Source organism: Dromiciops gliroides, chromosome 1 (genome assembly GCF_019393635.1).
Source record: "Dromiciops gliroides isolate mDroGli1 chromosome 1, mDroGli1.pri, whole genome shotgun sequence".
Classification (NCBI taxonomy): Eukaryota; Metazoa; Chordata; class Mammalia; order Microbiotheria; family Microbiotheriidae; genus Dromiciops; species Dromiciops gliroides.
In genome coordinates, this window is record NC_057861.1 from 583,794,376 (window position 1) to 583,809,996 (window position 15,621).

At 35.7% G+C, this 15,621-nt stretch overlaps 1 protein-coding gene across 1 annotated transcript in view; it reads left to right on the top strand.

The window, feature by feature from the left end:
- SNX29 (sorting nexin 29) overlaps positions 1-15,621 on the top strand; it is a 673,154-nt gene that overhangs the window by 537,094 nt on the left and 120,439 nt on the right. Inside the window, exon 19 of the mRNA XM_043964582.1 lies at positions 15,289-15,429. Coding sequence (XP_043820517.1) covers positions 15,289-15,429 — 141 coding nt within the window. The remainder of the gene's footprint in view (positions 1-15,288; positions 15,430-15,621) is intronic.

Consider the following 15,621-nt stretch of genomic DNA (forward strand, 5'->3'; position numbering starts at 1 on the left):
TTTGTTGCCTTATTTCTAGTTTCATCTGCAAATATTCTCCAGGTGAGTTGACTTAGCTAATTCTCATACCAAGTTATTTGTAGTCTCATTTTCAACTCAATTAACTGTCACTATGTTAAGAGGCACTCATGTTCATAATCTTCTACCATCTCCCTCCCTACCACGTTGTAAATGAGCTGGTATTACACTTGACTGTCTGGACTATTGGCCAGGAAATTGAGCATTTGCTAAGGTGGATTCTAAGTTTTTTTGGTCTCATTGTTGTGGCAACTACTTTCCAAGATAATTGAAGGAGAGTTCCAGCAAGAAGATGGTGTGATTGATTATGATAAAGAGTAACACTTACATAGCTTCTAAAAATCCTGTCAAATATAAAGAACTACAATAATAACAAAAAGAGAGGGAAACCCACAGAGGAAAATAATAAAAAGACTAAAGAAATTAATCTAAAAAATGAGGCCCAAGGACTGTGAATAAACACTATAGGGCAAAAACACACAAAGAGAAATATCCATAATTAAGGAACAGGACCATATGAGTAATTACTACTTTTTCTAGAAGAGAAAATGAACATAGCAAACTCATTTTCAAAATGGCTTAGGATCACAATAAAAAATATAAAAGAAAAATCTAGCATTTATTAAATTTGAATAAGGTCAGTGATAGAAGAATATAGGAAGACAAATATGATTATGAATAGTATAGAAGAATAGTCATTCAGGAGCAGGCAAATTGAAAATCAGTGATGGAAGGGGAAAAAAATAACAGGACAAAAATTTTAAAATAGCAAAACTTGAAGAAAACCTAAGAGTTCTACAAACCAGAGACAGCGCTAGAGAATAGAGGTCATTGACACAATATGGGAATTATTGATCTTCCAGAAAAATATACTGATAGAAAGAGTCTGTATTTCCAAAACATCATTTGAGAAATTTGTCTACTAGTATTAGAAACAGGATAGTTCAAATTAATAAAATACTCAGGTTAGCAACAGTTAAGAGCCCCCAAATTAACTCACTCAGAAATGTACTTGTCAGGCTTCAGAGTTCCAGTGTCAAAAAAGACAATTTAATAAGCAGCAATTCACACAACATAATATAGGCTTTCAGATTGCATAAGACTACTCAAAGGATATAAGAAATTGTTAAAAAGAGTTTAGAATATGTTATACTGAAAATTAAGAAGAAAAAAGAAAATTAAGGAAACTTGTCTTCCACCCAGAATTACCTATCCATAAATGGGAAAACTCCATCAGAAGAAAAGAAGTGGTTCTTACATGAATTTAGAACATTTGCATCTGAGAAATCTTGAATTGGGCAGGGTCTTAGACATTCAAATAGACCAAACTGCTAGATTGGTTAATGAATCTAGACGAGAAGCAAGTAATAAGTAAAGGATGACTTAGTGTTTATTTGCTCTAAAGAGATGATGCCATATCTAATAATAGGATCATTGAAAATACAAAGGCTAAGTATTTGAGAAAAAAAAATAATCCCTTGTAAAATGAAGAGCTAGAATTATATCATCTGGAAGATCAAAGGAAAGTTGAAAGAAAAGGGAAACATTTCTTCAAATCAAGCGCTGCAGGTAACCTTAAAAACAAACCGAAAAGCAAATTCAGGACAGAGGAGTAAGCATATTTATTAAACAAATTCTTGTCTGGACATCCCAGGTAAGGATTAGAAATTATATTAGCAAAAGTAGATTTCCAGGACCTATTTTTTTTGTATCCAGGAGAGGGAAGGGAGTGGGATATTTAAGACCGAACTGTTAGAAAGTGAGGTAGACTTTATTTGTATTGGAGGCAACTGTGGCTGTGATTGAATTGGCTTATTTGAATCAACTGTTAAAAAAATTAGGCAATGAAAAAAAAAAGTCACATAATAGAATCAAAGAGAGAAAAAAATTAAACCTAACACTTAAAATCCATGTGTTAATGGGCTAAATTCAACAATGACAAGGATCAATTTATTTATTCGTTAGAAAACAAAATCCCACAGATTTCTATTTACAAGAACCACAACTTAAGCACCAAGAATTCATATAGATTCAAGATGAAAGACTATTAAAATTTTTTTTTCCTGAAATAAAACCCTGAAAGTAGTTACAATTGAGATTTCAAATAAGGCAAAAGCAAAAGTAAATGCTATTAAGAAAGGTGAGTATGAAATTACATTATGATGAAAGGCTTTATAGCTAATGAAACAATAATATTTAGTTTGTACACATTGAAATGGCACAGTATACAAATTCCTAAAGAAAAGCTAACCAAGATAGGAAAAAAAAACAAACAAGATCAACTCTGCATAATTGAACATTACTCTGTAGACTTTTGATGAATTCAAAAGAAATAAAAAAGAAACTACAAATTTAGACAAAATGTCGGGAAAAACTTGATTTGGTAGACTTATGCCAGCTTCTCAGTGAGAATCTTGAAGCTTATACATATTTCTACAATTCCTATGGACTCCTACAAAAATTTATCACATGGCAGGGCATGAAAAACTAATAAAAATGCAGGAAGGCATAAATATTTTATAAATCACAATGCAATAAAATAACAAAAGATGCTAACCTAAAGACAGACTAATAAATATAACAACCTACATGTTGAAAAGGTCAACAGAGAAATATAGAAAAAGTTAAATAGAATGATTGATTATGAGAGAACATGTCAAACTATATGTAATATACCCAAAATGCAGAAAATGTTACATTCCTAAACACTTATGTTAATAAGCAAGAGAGAACTATTGAATTCAACACATAAATAAAAAAAAAACTAGAAAGCCAACAAATTAGTAATCCCCAAATAAACACAAAAGAGATTTTAAAAATCACATGTGAAATAATTTAAAATTTTGAATTAATAAAATAAAGAGCTCTTTTAAAGGAAAATGACAAAAAATAATGTTAAAAATTAGCTAATTTAATGGAAGGAATGGAACAAGATCTATTCTGTTGTAACTCTAAATTTTTTTGGAAAGGAACTTTTTAGTTCAGAATATCTTAAGGACAACTCAATTTCCAGAGGAATAATTCCAATTTTTTATGCCAAAGGCATTGTCATTGAATAGAGCAAAGTGCAGTGTGCCATATTGTAATAACATTTGGTGTCAGAAGGGAAAGGCTTTGCTTGTATTAACTGATGGAAAGACAGTATCAGGAAATCTAGTGCCAAGTCAGCTGAACAGGACCTAAATCGTATTTTACCCTTCCCAGAGGATGTAATAAAGAACTTCATCTTTCTCATACTTCTTGTCTATTTGATCTTCCATGGCAAAAGCCACATCTTGCGATTTTGAGCCAAGTCAGTAGCAGCTTGATTTAGGAGTACTGAAAACATAAGCACACAGACGGCTACTGGGGAGGGGAAGGAAGATTCCTTTAAGAAACTTCTTTTATGGGGGTTTCTTATACCTTAAAGTATAAGAAATGTCATGTACCTTAAAGAGGGCTCATATACCTTAAGTAGCTATTTTTTTTATTTGTATTAGCCTGGCTTGTGGACTTATATCCTATTTCAGCCTTGATGCAGTTTTATCACTATTTAGCCTACAAATAAAGGCTTTCTGTTTTATTAGCCTAATAGTCAAGGGTGGGAAAGAGCATTAAATAATAGGACAAAGAGAAATGTTTGACTTCTCACCTCGAATGGAAAGGAGGCTATTTTCTAAGATGGAGTCATTCATTTTGAAAGAGAGAAGGTACAGGGTAGTTCCACATATCCTAACACTATCACCAAGCGTGCTAGCAACTTGATTTTTATATAGCCTCAGTGATCCACCAGAAGCAGATAATCATTGTCACTTAGTAACACTATGCATTCTAAACTTTTTTCTTCTTTCCTAAACCATAATGACAGAAGACTTTAAACCTTGCTCTTGAGAGGGTATGCTTCTTTCAGATTTCTGGAAATCAGACTTTTAACAATATATGTAATTTTACTGTGTCTTTTGCTTTCATATTACCTGCATTTTACAATGTAGCCTTCCACCCCTCAAGACAGATGGCACTAATTACAAAGAATTCTAAAAGTGGGGGAAAATTAAAATGGAAAGAGATACTGTTTATTATACCTCTTCTTTGTGGCTAAGCTTGGTCATTATAATTTTGCAACATTCACTTTTCCATGCTTTGTTGTTTATATTTTTCTAGTTCCATTGTGTAGTCATTGTATGCATGTGTGTGAAATTTTTTCTACTCATTTCAATTTATATCAGTTCATGAAAGTTTTTCATGTTTCTCCGTATCCATAGTATCATTGCTTCTTACAACCCAGTAATTATTAATAATTACTGTTTTTTCTATGGACCACGACCTATGGACATCTACTTTGGTTCTGGTTGTTTGCTAGTACCAAAGGCGCTGCTGTATGTATTTTGGTGTACATGGGTACATGGGGCCTTTCTTTCTTTTTCTTGTTCTTTTGTTTGTTTGTTTGTTTGTGAGGCAATTGGGGTTAAATGACTTGCCCAGGGTCACACAGCTAGTCACTGTTAAGTGTCTGAGGCTGGATTTGAATTCAGGTCCTCCTGACTCCAGGGCTGGTACTCTATCTACTGCGCCACCTAGCTGCCCCACATGGGGCCTTTCTTTTGATCACTGATCTCCTTGGGGTATATGCTTAGCAGTGGAATCTCTGGGTCAATGACTATATAGATCATTTAGTCACTTTTTTAGCATAAGTCCACATTATTTTTCCAAAATGGATAGCTCTACCAGCAATGCATTAATGCCCTTGCCTTTCCAAAACTCCTCAGATAGATGTTCACTGTACCCATCTCTTTAAAATTCTTTGCCAATTTCTTGGATGTGAAATAAACCCTTGTAAGTTGTTTTGATTTGCATTTTCTTTATTAGTGAGTCAAGTGAAAATTATTATCAAATATTATCAAAAAGTATTTTACAGGAAAAGTGCCATAAAGGGACACCATCAGAGAATTCTATGACTAGAAAAGCATGTGAGGGGGCAGCTAGGTGGTACAGTGGATAGAGAACTGGCCCTGGAGTCAGGAGGACCTGAGTTCAAATCCAGCCTCAGACACTTGACACTTACTGTGTGACCTTGGGCAAGTCACTTAAAACCAATTGCCTCACCAAAAAAAAAAAGAAAAGAAAAGCACATGGGCCAGGCCTGTAGCAATAGTAGGGGCTAACAAATGAATATACATTAAGCTCCATTAATATCCATGGAAATCTCACATCAAGAGGAAGGCCCCTTTCCTTGTGAGTTGACCCCTAATTTGAAGGGGATTTAAATGAGGACATAGATACCAAATTTTTCTTTTGTGAATAGGTTGTGATTTGCATCAATGGAGAGAATACCTCTTTATGAAAATATGCATCCAGTGAAGTATCAGTAGACAATGCAAGAGATATAAAAGTGAATGTAACCTTACTTTCTATCAGATTATTAATTCAGTCTGTCACAATCTCTTCTTGACCAATATACTTTCATAATATATTTTCCTAATTGTTCTTGAAAGCAGAGAAGCTATCATACTATTTTAGGCTGCAATCTGTTGCATAGTATTACAATGGAAGATGAAATCTGAAATATTATAAGATTATCTAGGTTTGGTTTCCTTATATATATTTTGTAGGAATGCTTCAATGTGTCTTTTATTGATGTTCATCTTTTTCATTGATGCCAAGGCTGAGGTTTTCAGAAAACATCATTTTGAGTTACATCTTTTACATTTTGAAATGTATTATTTCATCCCCTTTTTACTTTCTAGTGTCTTATTCATATCCCCTTTCCTTTATATTTGAAGGTCTTTCTATGGATAGCTTACAGAACTTTTTGTCATTTCAATTATTAAGTTTAACCACTATTTTGGCTGGAGATCTAAAACATGCCATCGAGGCAATCCATGGATTTTTTTGATAAGGTGATTTTTTTTATATATTTAGAAGTTCTGAGCAGCTTCTTATATTATTTCTTACATTATGGTACACTATGATTTGATTTGTCATGTTCTTTTAGGAAGCCTTTGATCCTGAAATTATCTCTATGTATCATGTCTTTGAGATTAATGTTTTACTGGTATATAAATTGTGTTCTTTTAATGTTATTGCATTTTGCTTCTCCTCTTCCAAATTGTCCTTCATATCAGTACATGTATATTCTGAATCTGTTGTTTTCTCTCTCACTTCTTTGGAGATACACTTGTGGATTCAAGGTTGTTGTTGTTTTTATTCTGCTAATGATTTCTTTTGTGAAGGCCATAAATTCTGCCATTTTTAAAAAAAATTCTCTCATATTTTGATTTGTCTCTTGAACCATTTTGGATCATCTTGAAAATCCAAAGGTTCTGGCTTTGATTAGATGTTGATTCAATTTCCATTTTTCTTGCAATATTTATTTAAAGATATTTTCAATCTTTCTGAAGTCTTGCTATTCATCTTTCCTTTTGATTTGAGCATCTTCCCTGTTAATTGATCTACTTGTGTCCTAATTTCTTTGAGTTTTCTTCTCCTGAGATCTTGGTGGTTTTAGTCTTTTTTTTCTTATATTCCTTTGTGGTTCATTTTATGACCCTTTCACAGTAGATTTACTCCTGAGGATTGACTTCAGAAATGTCTCAACCTCTTTGAACATTGGTTCACCAGTCTGGGAAAATAGGCCTGGCCCCAGCTAGATACTAGTCCCTTTTCTTTTACTGCAGCCCCACATGTTAGTCCCCTGTTGCTGTTCCTTCCCTTCTTTTGTTCTCCTTCTGGGCTGTCAGTGTCTGACATTTTTTCTGGGTATAGTAGATGTTTGAGGTAGTTTCTACTGTCATGGAGTTTTTTGATGTAGAGGCTATCACTGGCAGAAAACATGTTCTCCTCCCAAGTGGCTGGGCAGCATCAAAGTCCACTATTAATTGCAACAGAATGCTAGGAAAAGGTCAGGAGTGGGGTATGTATACACGGAGACCCTCACAATAGGAAAATCACTGAGTGGATCCCAGAACACAAGTTCTAGGGTCCTGGACCTTGCTAGAGCTCAGAGGATGGTGAGAGAAAGGGGAGGAACATTTGCATTAGCCTTCTTCACTGTTAATTAGCTTCAAAGGCTATACCTCATTGGACTTTTTAGTTTCTTGTCTTGTGGAGATAGCTGTGAGAGTTCTTCTGTGAGGGCTTTCATTTCTGAGATTTGGTACTAGATGTCCAGTCCTCCATCTTGTTAGGTACTTGACCTATATTATATGCTAATTCACATAGCAACTATGTTGTTGCTATGTTGCATTGTTAAATATTCATTGAGTGCCCATTGTGGTTGTTTGTTGCTTTTAAAGCTGTATACAAACCCAACAAGCCAATTTTCCCATTAAAACTCTAGATATTGATTCTGGAACAGTTCAAGAACATTATAAGGAATGAAAATCTAAAAAAAAACAAACCCTTGGTGTGTTGCATTTATTGACACTTCTTTAATGCATTGTGTGTGCTATTCAATTTGTTACTGGTTTGGTAGTATTTAAATCACAATTTTATTGACAGGAAACAACAAATAATAATGACACATTCCAGGTGAAATGTTACAAGAGCAATAATCTCTAAGTTACTTGGGAAAATAGCACGAAATGAGTTACACATGTGGTTTTTTTTGTTGTTGTTTTTTTAAAGATTGGTCGGCTTTCTAGGCCAGTTACACTTAATTGTCTTAGAAAATAGCCATAATCCTGTACTTGGAGGTACTGGGGGTAGTTTTTCTTATCTTCCGTGTATCTCTGCTGGACAGCTAGGTGGTGCAGTAGATAGAATACCAGGCCTGGAGTCAGGAAGACTCATCTTCCTATGCTCATATTTGTCCTCAGACACTTACTAGCTATGTGACCCAGGGCAAGTCACTTAAATCCTGTTTACCTTAGTTTCCTCATCTGCAAATTGCAATGGAAGAGGAAATGGCAAACCACTATCTTTGCCAAGAAAACCCCAAATAGGGTAACGAACAGTTGATGCAACTGAAATAACAAAGGTATCCCTGTGAAGCTGACTTTTTCATTCCATTTCCTTCTGGACTCAATATTTTTTGTTTGCATCCTACCTATCTGGTCGGTAGTGTAGTAGAGAGAGTTCTGGGCCTGGAATCAGGAAGAGTGGGGTTCAGATATGACTTCAGATACTCCTTGCTGTGTGATCCTGGTCAAGTCACTGGTCAAAACAGGCTGTTTGCTTCCATTTCCTCAACTATAAAATGAGGATAATAATAGCACCTACCTTTCAGGGTTGTTGTGAAGAAAAAATGAGATAATATTTGTAAAAAAGGACTTAGTCCAACACCTAGCACTTGGTAGCACTTGGTGCTAAATAAATGTTCATTTCCTTCCCCTCCCTGCTCTTCATTCACAGTAGTTTAATTGACAAGTTTTCCTATTTTAATTTTCTCAAACATCAAATTCAAATGGCCACCTGAAAACTTTAGGTTTTACCTACTGCTTGACTGAAAGGACTAGTTTTCTTTAGATTGACCTACTGTTTGACTGAATATTTGTTTAAAAGGCGAAAATAGTTGTGGGAGTGTACATCTTAGCTAAATTCTGGGAAGTAACTATTATCATCCCATTCCTACCACCAGGTAGTTTATATAGTTTAGTAGTATATGGTGTTCCTACATCCTTAGCAGTTTATATAGTGAACAAATAAACTTTAGAGGTTAATTCTTATGAGTGCCCATGTCCAGATCAAATTGGCAGAGATGCTGCTAATCTTTAAATAATTGTTAAAAAAAAATAAACCAAGAGAGGGCCCCTTATAGCATTATAATACATATCTCATTTAATTTCCTCAATATTGTGAAATTGGAAGCACACTTAAGAACATGGATCTAAAAGGAAAAGGACATCAGGAATCATCTGTTATACCTGAAACTCTCATTTTACACAGGAGAAAACAGACCCAGAGAGGTCAGGTGGCTACCCCATGTGACAGAGGTGGTAATCATCAGAAATGAGACTTGAACCTAGATCTTCTTGGTCCAGAGCTAGTGCTCTTTCCAAAGTACCATGTTATCTCACCCTAATTCCCATTTTGTAGATGAGGGAACAGATTCAGAGAAATTGACTTGCCTAAGGTTACATAACTGGCAAGCTGAAGAATGAGAACTTATCAAGGTTTTCTAAGGCAAGTTCATTGTTCTTTATTGTATAATAAGCAGAATGTGTCCTTCCTTTCACAGGCCAATAACTCCTTATAAGACCTAATAATCCCTAATATCTTTTTGCTTAAGAATTTTTTAAAAGCCTCTTGGCTGCTTGCCAGAATATCAGAACAGCCCAAAGGTGAGAATTTGTGGTCCATAGTCAGACACTAACCTCAAGGAACACAGGATGAAGCTTATATTATTGTGCCATTCCTTGTCTCAGTTTAATTCATTTCACCCAAGAGTTAAGCAATATTTATTATGTGCTAGAAGCCAGAGGATACACAGATCAATAAGATATAGCAGTGTAAAAACATTTCCTTCAAATAATCCTTGCATGATGTGTTTTCATGTCCTCACTTTAGTCTGTTCCTCAATATAAATTTCTTTCAAATTACAAACCCTATTTTAAGTTTTTAGAGCCAGAATTTTGGCTCCCCTAAAATATATCTCCTATTTGCAAAACTGGTGCTGTAAAGTTAACTGCCCCCTATAATGTTATTTTGCCTAAAGTCAAATATTTGGTAGTGAAACACATTAACTGGGGCCATAGGTTTATAGATTTAGAGCTGAAGGGACCTCAAATGCCATTTATTTAAATACCCTCATTTTACTGATGAAACTGAGGGACCTGGAGGTTGCATCTTGCCTAAGACCTTACAGGTAGTCAGAAGCATTAGCAGGGGGATTTGAACCCTGTTTCCTTGACTGCGGAAGCAGTGTTCTTTCCACTATATCCATCTGCCTGAGCATCAGAGGATAAGGGCCTGCATGATGGTATTGATTGTAATAATAACAACTCACATGCATGTAGCACTTCTAAGGTTTATAAAATGACAATATACTAGCCTTACAATAGCCCCCTGAGCCAAGTAGTGCTGGATTTATCATCCTCATTTTTCAGATGAGGAACCTGACCCTCAGAAAAGTTAAATGATTTGAGTCAGGTCACAATCCAAGAAAGTGTCTCCAGCTGAAGTCAGGATTCAAAAGAATTTCCCCTGATTCCTAATTTCCCATTGGAGGTAAGAATGGCCTTCTTTACATCTCAACACACTGCCTTTCTATCTGAGGCAAATGCAGGTTGGTTTGAATGTAGCACACTCTAAGTGTGCTCTTAAAACAGGGGCACAGGATTGTGATTATTCACCAGCATCAGTAAACAATTGTACACTCATTATTTTACTGTTGGTAATTTTGTAACTCAGCTTTTTTGAGCCATTCACAGTAGTTCAATTGTCTAGTCATCTTGTTTTAATTTTCTCAAACATCTAGGACAAATGTTACTTGATGTACAAATGATTCTTCCTGTGAAATTTCTTCTGGATTTAAAAGACTCTACAAACAAAGAGAAGTCATGTTCATAGAGTTTTCATCTGCAGGGTCAGAGTGTTCCAAGGTTCTGAGAGTGATTCAAGTAATGGTTAGTAGCGCAGCATGTAAGGATGATCCACAGAAATGATGCAGTAACATTCTACTGTCTTTGCCCAGTGTCCACTGGAGGCTGCTCTAATAGCCTTTTCACCACCACACAGTTTACCCTAAAGAAAAAAAAAACACCTTTTCTTTTTTTCTTTTTTTTTTTAAGTAGAAGTCAATCCTGCCAAATCAAACTGAATCCATAAGACTTTACTTTTATAAAGTAAAAATACTTCACTTTTTATAAAGTAAAATGTAGATTATAAATGGAAAGTCAAACCAGGTAAAATGTAAAAAGCTTTAAGCTTCTTGTATTTGGATTTTTCTTCCCCCATTCCCCCTCAAAAAACCCCCCAACACCATAGAGCTAGAATGAAGGTAATCTAACCTCTTCTTTCTACAGATGACAATACTGAAACCAAGCAAGAAAAAGTGACTTTTCCAGTTTCTCATTGCTGGTTTATTTTAAAAAACCAGAATTAGAGCCCAGCTTTCCTAGTTCCCTGAGGGTAAGAAAACCACAGTCAAGAACATTCAACCACAAATACTTATTCAGAGCCTATGATTAAGACTCTGATTAAGTGCAGGAGGAGATACAGAGATGAATAAAAGTAGCCCATGCTTAGTTTTATTAGCTTACATTCTAATAAAGGAGATTAAACATAACAGTAAGACAAAAAGGAAGTGGTAGGATCTCCCTTCCAGCAACCCAATCAGTAACTTCATAGATAAGTTGGTGAGTAACCTGAGGTTTAGAGAGTTAAGTGAGGTTAAGTGAGTAGCCTGTAGCCACACAGGCAGTAAATATAGACAGGGTATGAACCCATAGCTCTTGACTCCAGATCCTGCACTTCATATACCAGCCATGCTCTTTCTCAGCAATTCAAAGGAGAATATAAGAAAGGAAGAAAAAAAATGCTATTGAACAAAGATCGTTTCCAGGTTGGAGGTAAAGGTGGAGCAAGAGTGAATTAGGACAGAATGGATGCCATTTGATATTGGTCTTGTGGTTCAACAACCATAATTATTCTATGTCATTCTAGGCTCGTGAAAGAATGTAAGAAATAGGGAGGTGGGGAAGTTGGAATGTATATGTGAACTAAGTGGTTGGTTTGAATATAATGTTGAATACTTTAAGGGGTAGATGGTAAGATAAGTCTACAAAGGTAGCCTCATTGTGAAGAGCCCTGAATATAATCCATTAGTTAATGGGGAAGGAAGTATTGTAAATTTTTGAGGCATGGAGTGACATGATTGTAGCTATACTTTAATCTGGCATTGGTGAATGTGATAGATTTGGCAGTACTAGTGGTGGAAAAGCTGTTTAATAAGCTACTATAGTAGTCATGGGGAGAAGTAATGAGGTGGTGACTTTTTCATTATATGGTTCTGAAAAATAATCAGCTTCTGATTCTGAGTATTTTTTTTTTACACTCTTAGCATGTCATCTGAGTCCGTAAGTCAAATGTGAATGCCCAGACTTTTCAGCTACAGTTAATTATTCATGCCAAAGGATGGGGGCAGTGTTAAATACCATTTCAACAAATCAGATAATTCACATTTTGTTTCCATTTGATTTTTGGCAGTTATTATGCAATTTTTGTCCTTTTTTTTTTTTCAAAAGCAGGCTTACCTACCTAATTGTCTTAGAGATTAAAATGTATGTTTCCCATTGGAATCCTTATGGCCAGAAGTGATGGTTTTATCTCTTGCTGCCTAGTCATTGAACACAGTATAGATATTGAGCTACAAAAAGTTAATGCTTAGGACTATCCACTTGTCAATCTGACTTGTCGATCTGAGAGCATAGTGGAGCAGTCAGTGGTAAAGAGTACAGCGCGGAAAAGACCTTGCTGTTACCCCACTCTAGGTTAAGGAGCTTGGATTGTCAGTTTTCATTTGAAAGGAGAAGGGGGATATGGACTGACAAAACCAAAACTTGGATGGTTTATGTCATGGGAGAAATTGGTGATGGTAGGGGTGGGGGTCCTTAGATATTCATATTCCTCTTTAAGAATTACACCCTCTCAGGGCAGCTAGGTGGTGCAGTGGATAAAGTGGATAGTTTCAGAGACATGGTTCTTTGAGATACCTATCTCCTTGAACAGGAGAAAGGCAAAAGCTTTTGTAGATGGTGACGGGAAGGGGTAACCACCTGACAATGGAATGTTCCCTTTGGGAGTGGGGAAAACTTTAGTGAGAGGTGATGCTCCATACCTAATAGGCTTATCTCCCCTACTTCTCAAGGTGTGTTTGTCCTTCAGTTTAAGCTGACCAGTTTAAACTTTAATAGTCCCAAATTCCTTGATATGTCCCAACCCCATAATAGTTTATAAAGGGGAGGGAACTTAACTAAAGTTTTAAAGGGAGTCTTTGAGCTTTTTAGTAAGAAATCTTACGTAATGGGGTTCTCAGTAGAAAACATCTGGAGACCTCTGACATAAAATTTTAATATAACTGAAAATGGCTTCTTCTGTAATGATTGGTAAAATATATTATTCTTTGATTATCTGTATAGGCATTGTGTTAGGGTTTTTCATCATGTCTCCTATTGTAAAAGAGTGTTTATAGTGTGAAATTCTTGGCTCCAAAATGTTTTATGAAAAATGCAAAGTCAAAATTTATTGTTCTCTATTAAACATTTCAGCTGTTTTTCAGAGCAACCCACTTAAACTGAAGAAGTCTATTGTTAGAGGAATGACAAAGAGATTTTTACAAGTTTATTGACATGAAGCAATTGCAAACTATGTTGGTCATTTATCATCAATATTTTATTCTCTCGCCTGTTATTAACTCATATGAAATACATTTTTTAATACATCACCCCCCCCTTCCCCCTTCTGTATTTTTCCTTTGGCTACAGTTGCAGTAGGGAGGCTTAAAGACCTTTCAGTGCTATATAAAATACCATTGGCATTCTTGCCTACAGGGCATGCTTCTGAAAATCAGAACAGCTCAATGAAAGCACTGAGGTTTTATGTCCTAAATGTGCATGTTACACCTTACTGTTGTTTTATCATCAGTTTCTCCTAAAGTGTGAGACCAGATCTGAAACTCATTTCTTCTATACCTTTGACTATACTCCAAAAATATAGATGAAAAACACAACAAAATGGATTTGGCCAAATATGCAAATGTTTCGTACCACTTAGACTAATCAATCTGGTGATTAATTGAATTTATCATTTTTCATCTGGAAGTTTTGGCATTATGTCCTTGTAACCTTTATCGATACAATTCTAGCTCAGTGGATACAAATCCCTAAATGGCTCATACTTAGGTAATCCTACATCTGTAAATCCCTAGTTCTTCCATTATTCTTTTAATAACAAGTCTGTAAATTCAGAATTTAGCAATGAACTATTTTTATATTGTGATCTTTACAGCCACATTCCAGATGCAGCTACCACTCTAACTTTCAATTAAACCCTCCTGATATTAAAAAAAAAATAGTCAGTAAATTTCTTAGCTTCGTTGGAAAGGTTTATGGTTTACATGATTTTTGATGGTTTGTGTCAGAATGTTTGCATAGATCTTTTTGGGAGTAAATTGGCATCTCTGAAGTCTGTAACCTGAGTTAAGTTCTCTGTAAATAAGAAAGCAGTTTTGAAAACATTTAGATTGAGTGAGCATAATTATATGCTTTATTTTCCATCTTGGTCAAGTCAGTCATTATTTGAGCTTTGGGTGATATTATATTTATCTTGCTATTTGGTAATGCTAAATGGCAGCAGTGAGCATGTTCTATACTGATTAACTATGGATACCTCCCAAGTCATACCGGAAAAATCACTGGATAAATCAGAGGACCTGTGTTCACATTCTGGCTCTGCTGCTCTCCACCTGTGTGATCCTGGCCAAGATGTTTACCCTCTCTAGATCTCAGTTCTTCTTCTGGTTTTTAAAGCCCTTCACCTGCTTTTCCAGGTCTCCTCTTACCCTCTAAGTTTCTCTACTTCATTGATTCCTCTCCTTCGTGGAATGTACACTTGAGCTGAACTGATCTTGCTGTTCTTGTATATGATATTCCACCTTCCATCTTCTCACCCTTGTAGAGTTTTTTTACCATACCAGAAATAGCCTCTGTCTTCACCTCTATATCATATAATCCCTAGCTTCTCTCAAAACTCAGCTCAAGTACTGACTCCTAGCAGAACTCCTTTTCCATCCATTTACAAGTGTTCTCCCCTGCAGTTTCTTTGTATTCCACTTCCTATGTACATGTTGTTGTTTCTCCCCTCTCCCATAATAATGTAAGTGACTAAGAGGCAAGGACTCATTTTTCTTTTGTCTTTGTATACCCAGTACCTAACACAGTGCCTGGCAAATAGTAGACACTTAAATGATGCTTACTGAATGCATGAATGAATGAGTGAAATGAGGATATGGACTCGATCAGTTGTGTCAAACCCAAATAGAAGTGGATCCCTGCTGGTCACATAATGAGAAAACCATAGATTAATATTATCTGTGTTGCATTGTATTTTTATTTATTTTGTTAAACATTTCCGAATTACATTTTAATCTGGTTCAGACTGAGCCTGGGAATTTTGCCACACCTATGGACTAGATGGCCTTGAAGGCCCCTTCTAGCTCTATGATCCTGTGACTGTTATTCATCCCTGTGGATGAAGACCCTGGGTGCACACACCTTCATAAAAGGGGGTTTAAGAGGTACACTCCCTGTGCTTTTCCTACTTTGAATTGAATGTTTTTCCATCTTTTCCTGACAGGTCTATATCAGGATAAAGGATGATGAATGGAATGTATATAGAAGATACACAGAATTCAGAAGTTTGCATCACAAGTTACAGAACAAATATCCTCAAGTGAGGGCCTACAGTTTCCCACCTAAAAAGGCCATTGGAAATAAGGTACTCTCCTAAGAACAGCAAATGGTCATTTTTGTTTGTGTCATACAATTAATCTACATGCCTAAGACTGTATTCGGATTTTAAGAGGTGAAGTTTGTCAAACCTAGGAAGACACCGTTTTGGGTCAATTCTAATTCTCTTCCATTCTGAGGACATTCCTTCTCTACCAACGTTGTCTTAGAAAATGATTAG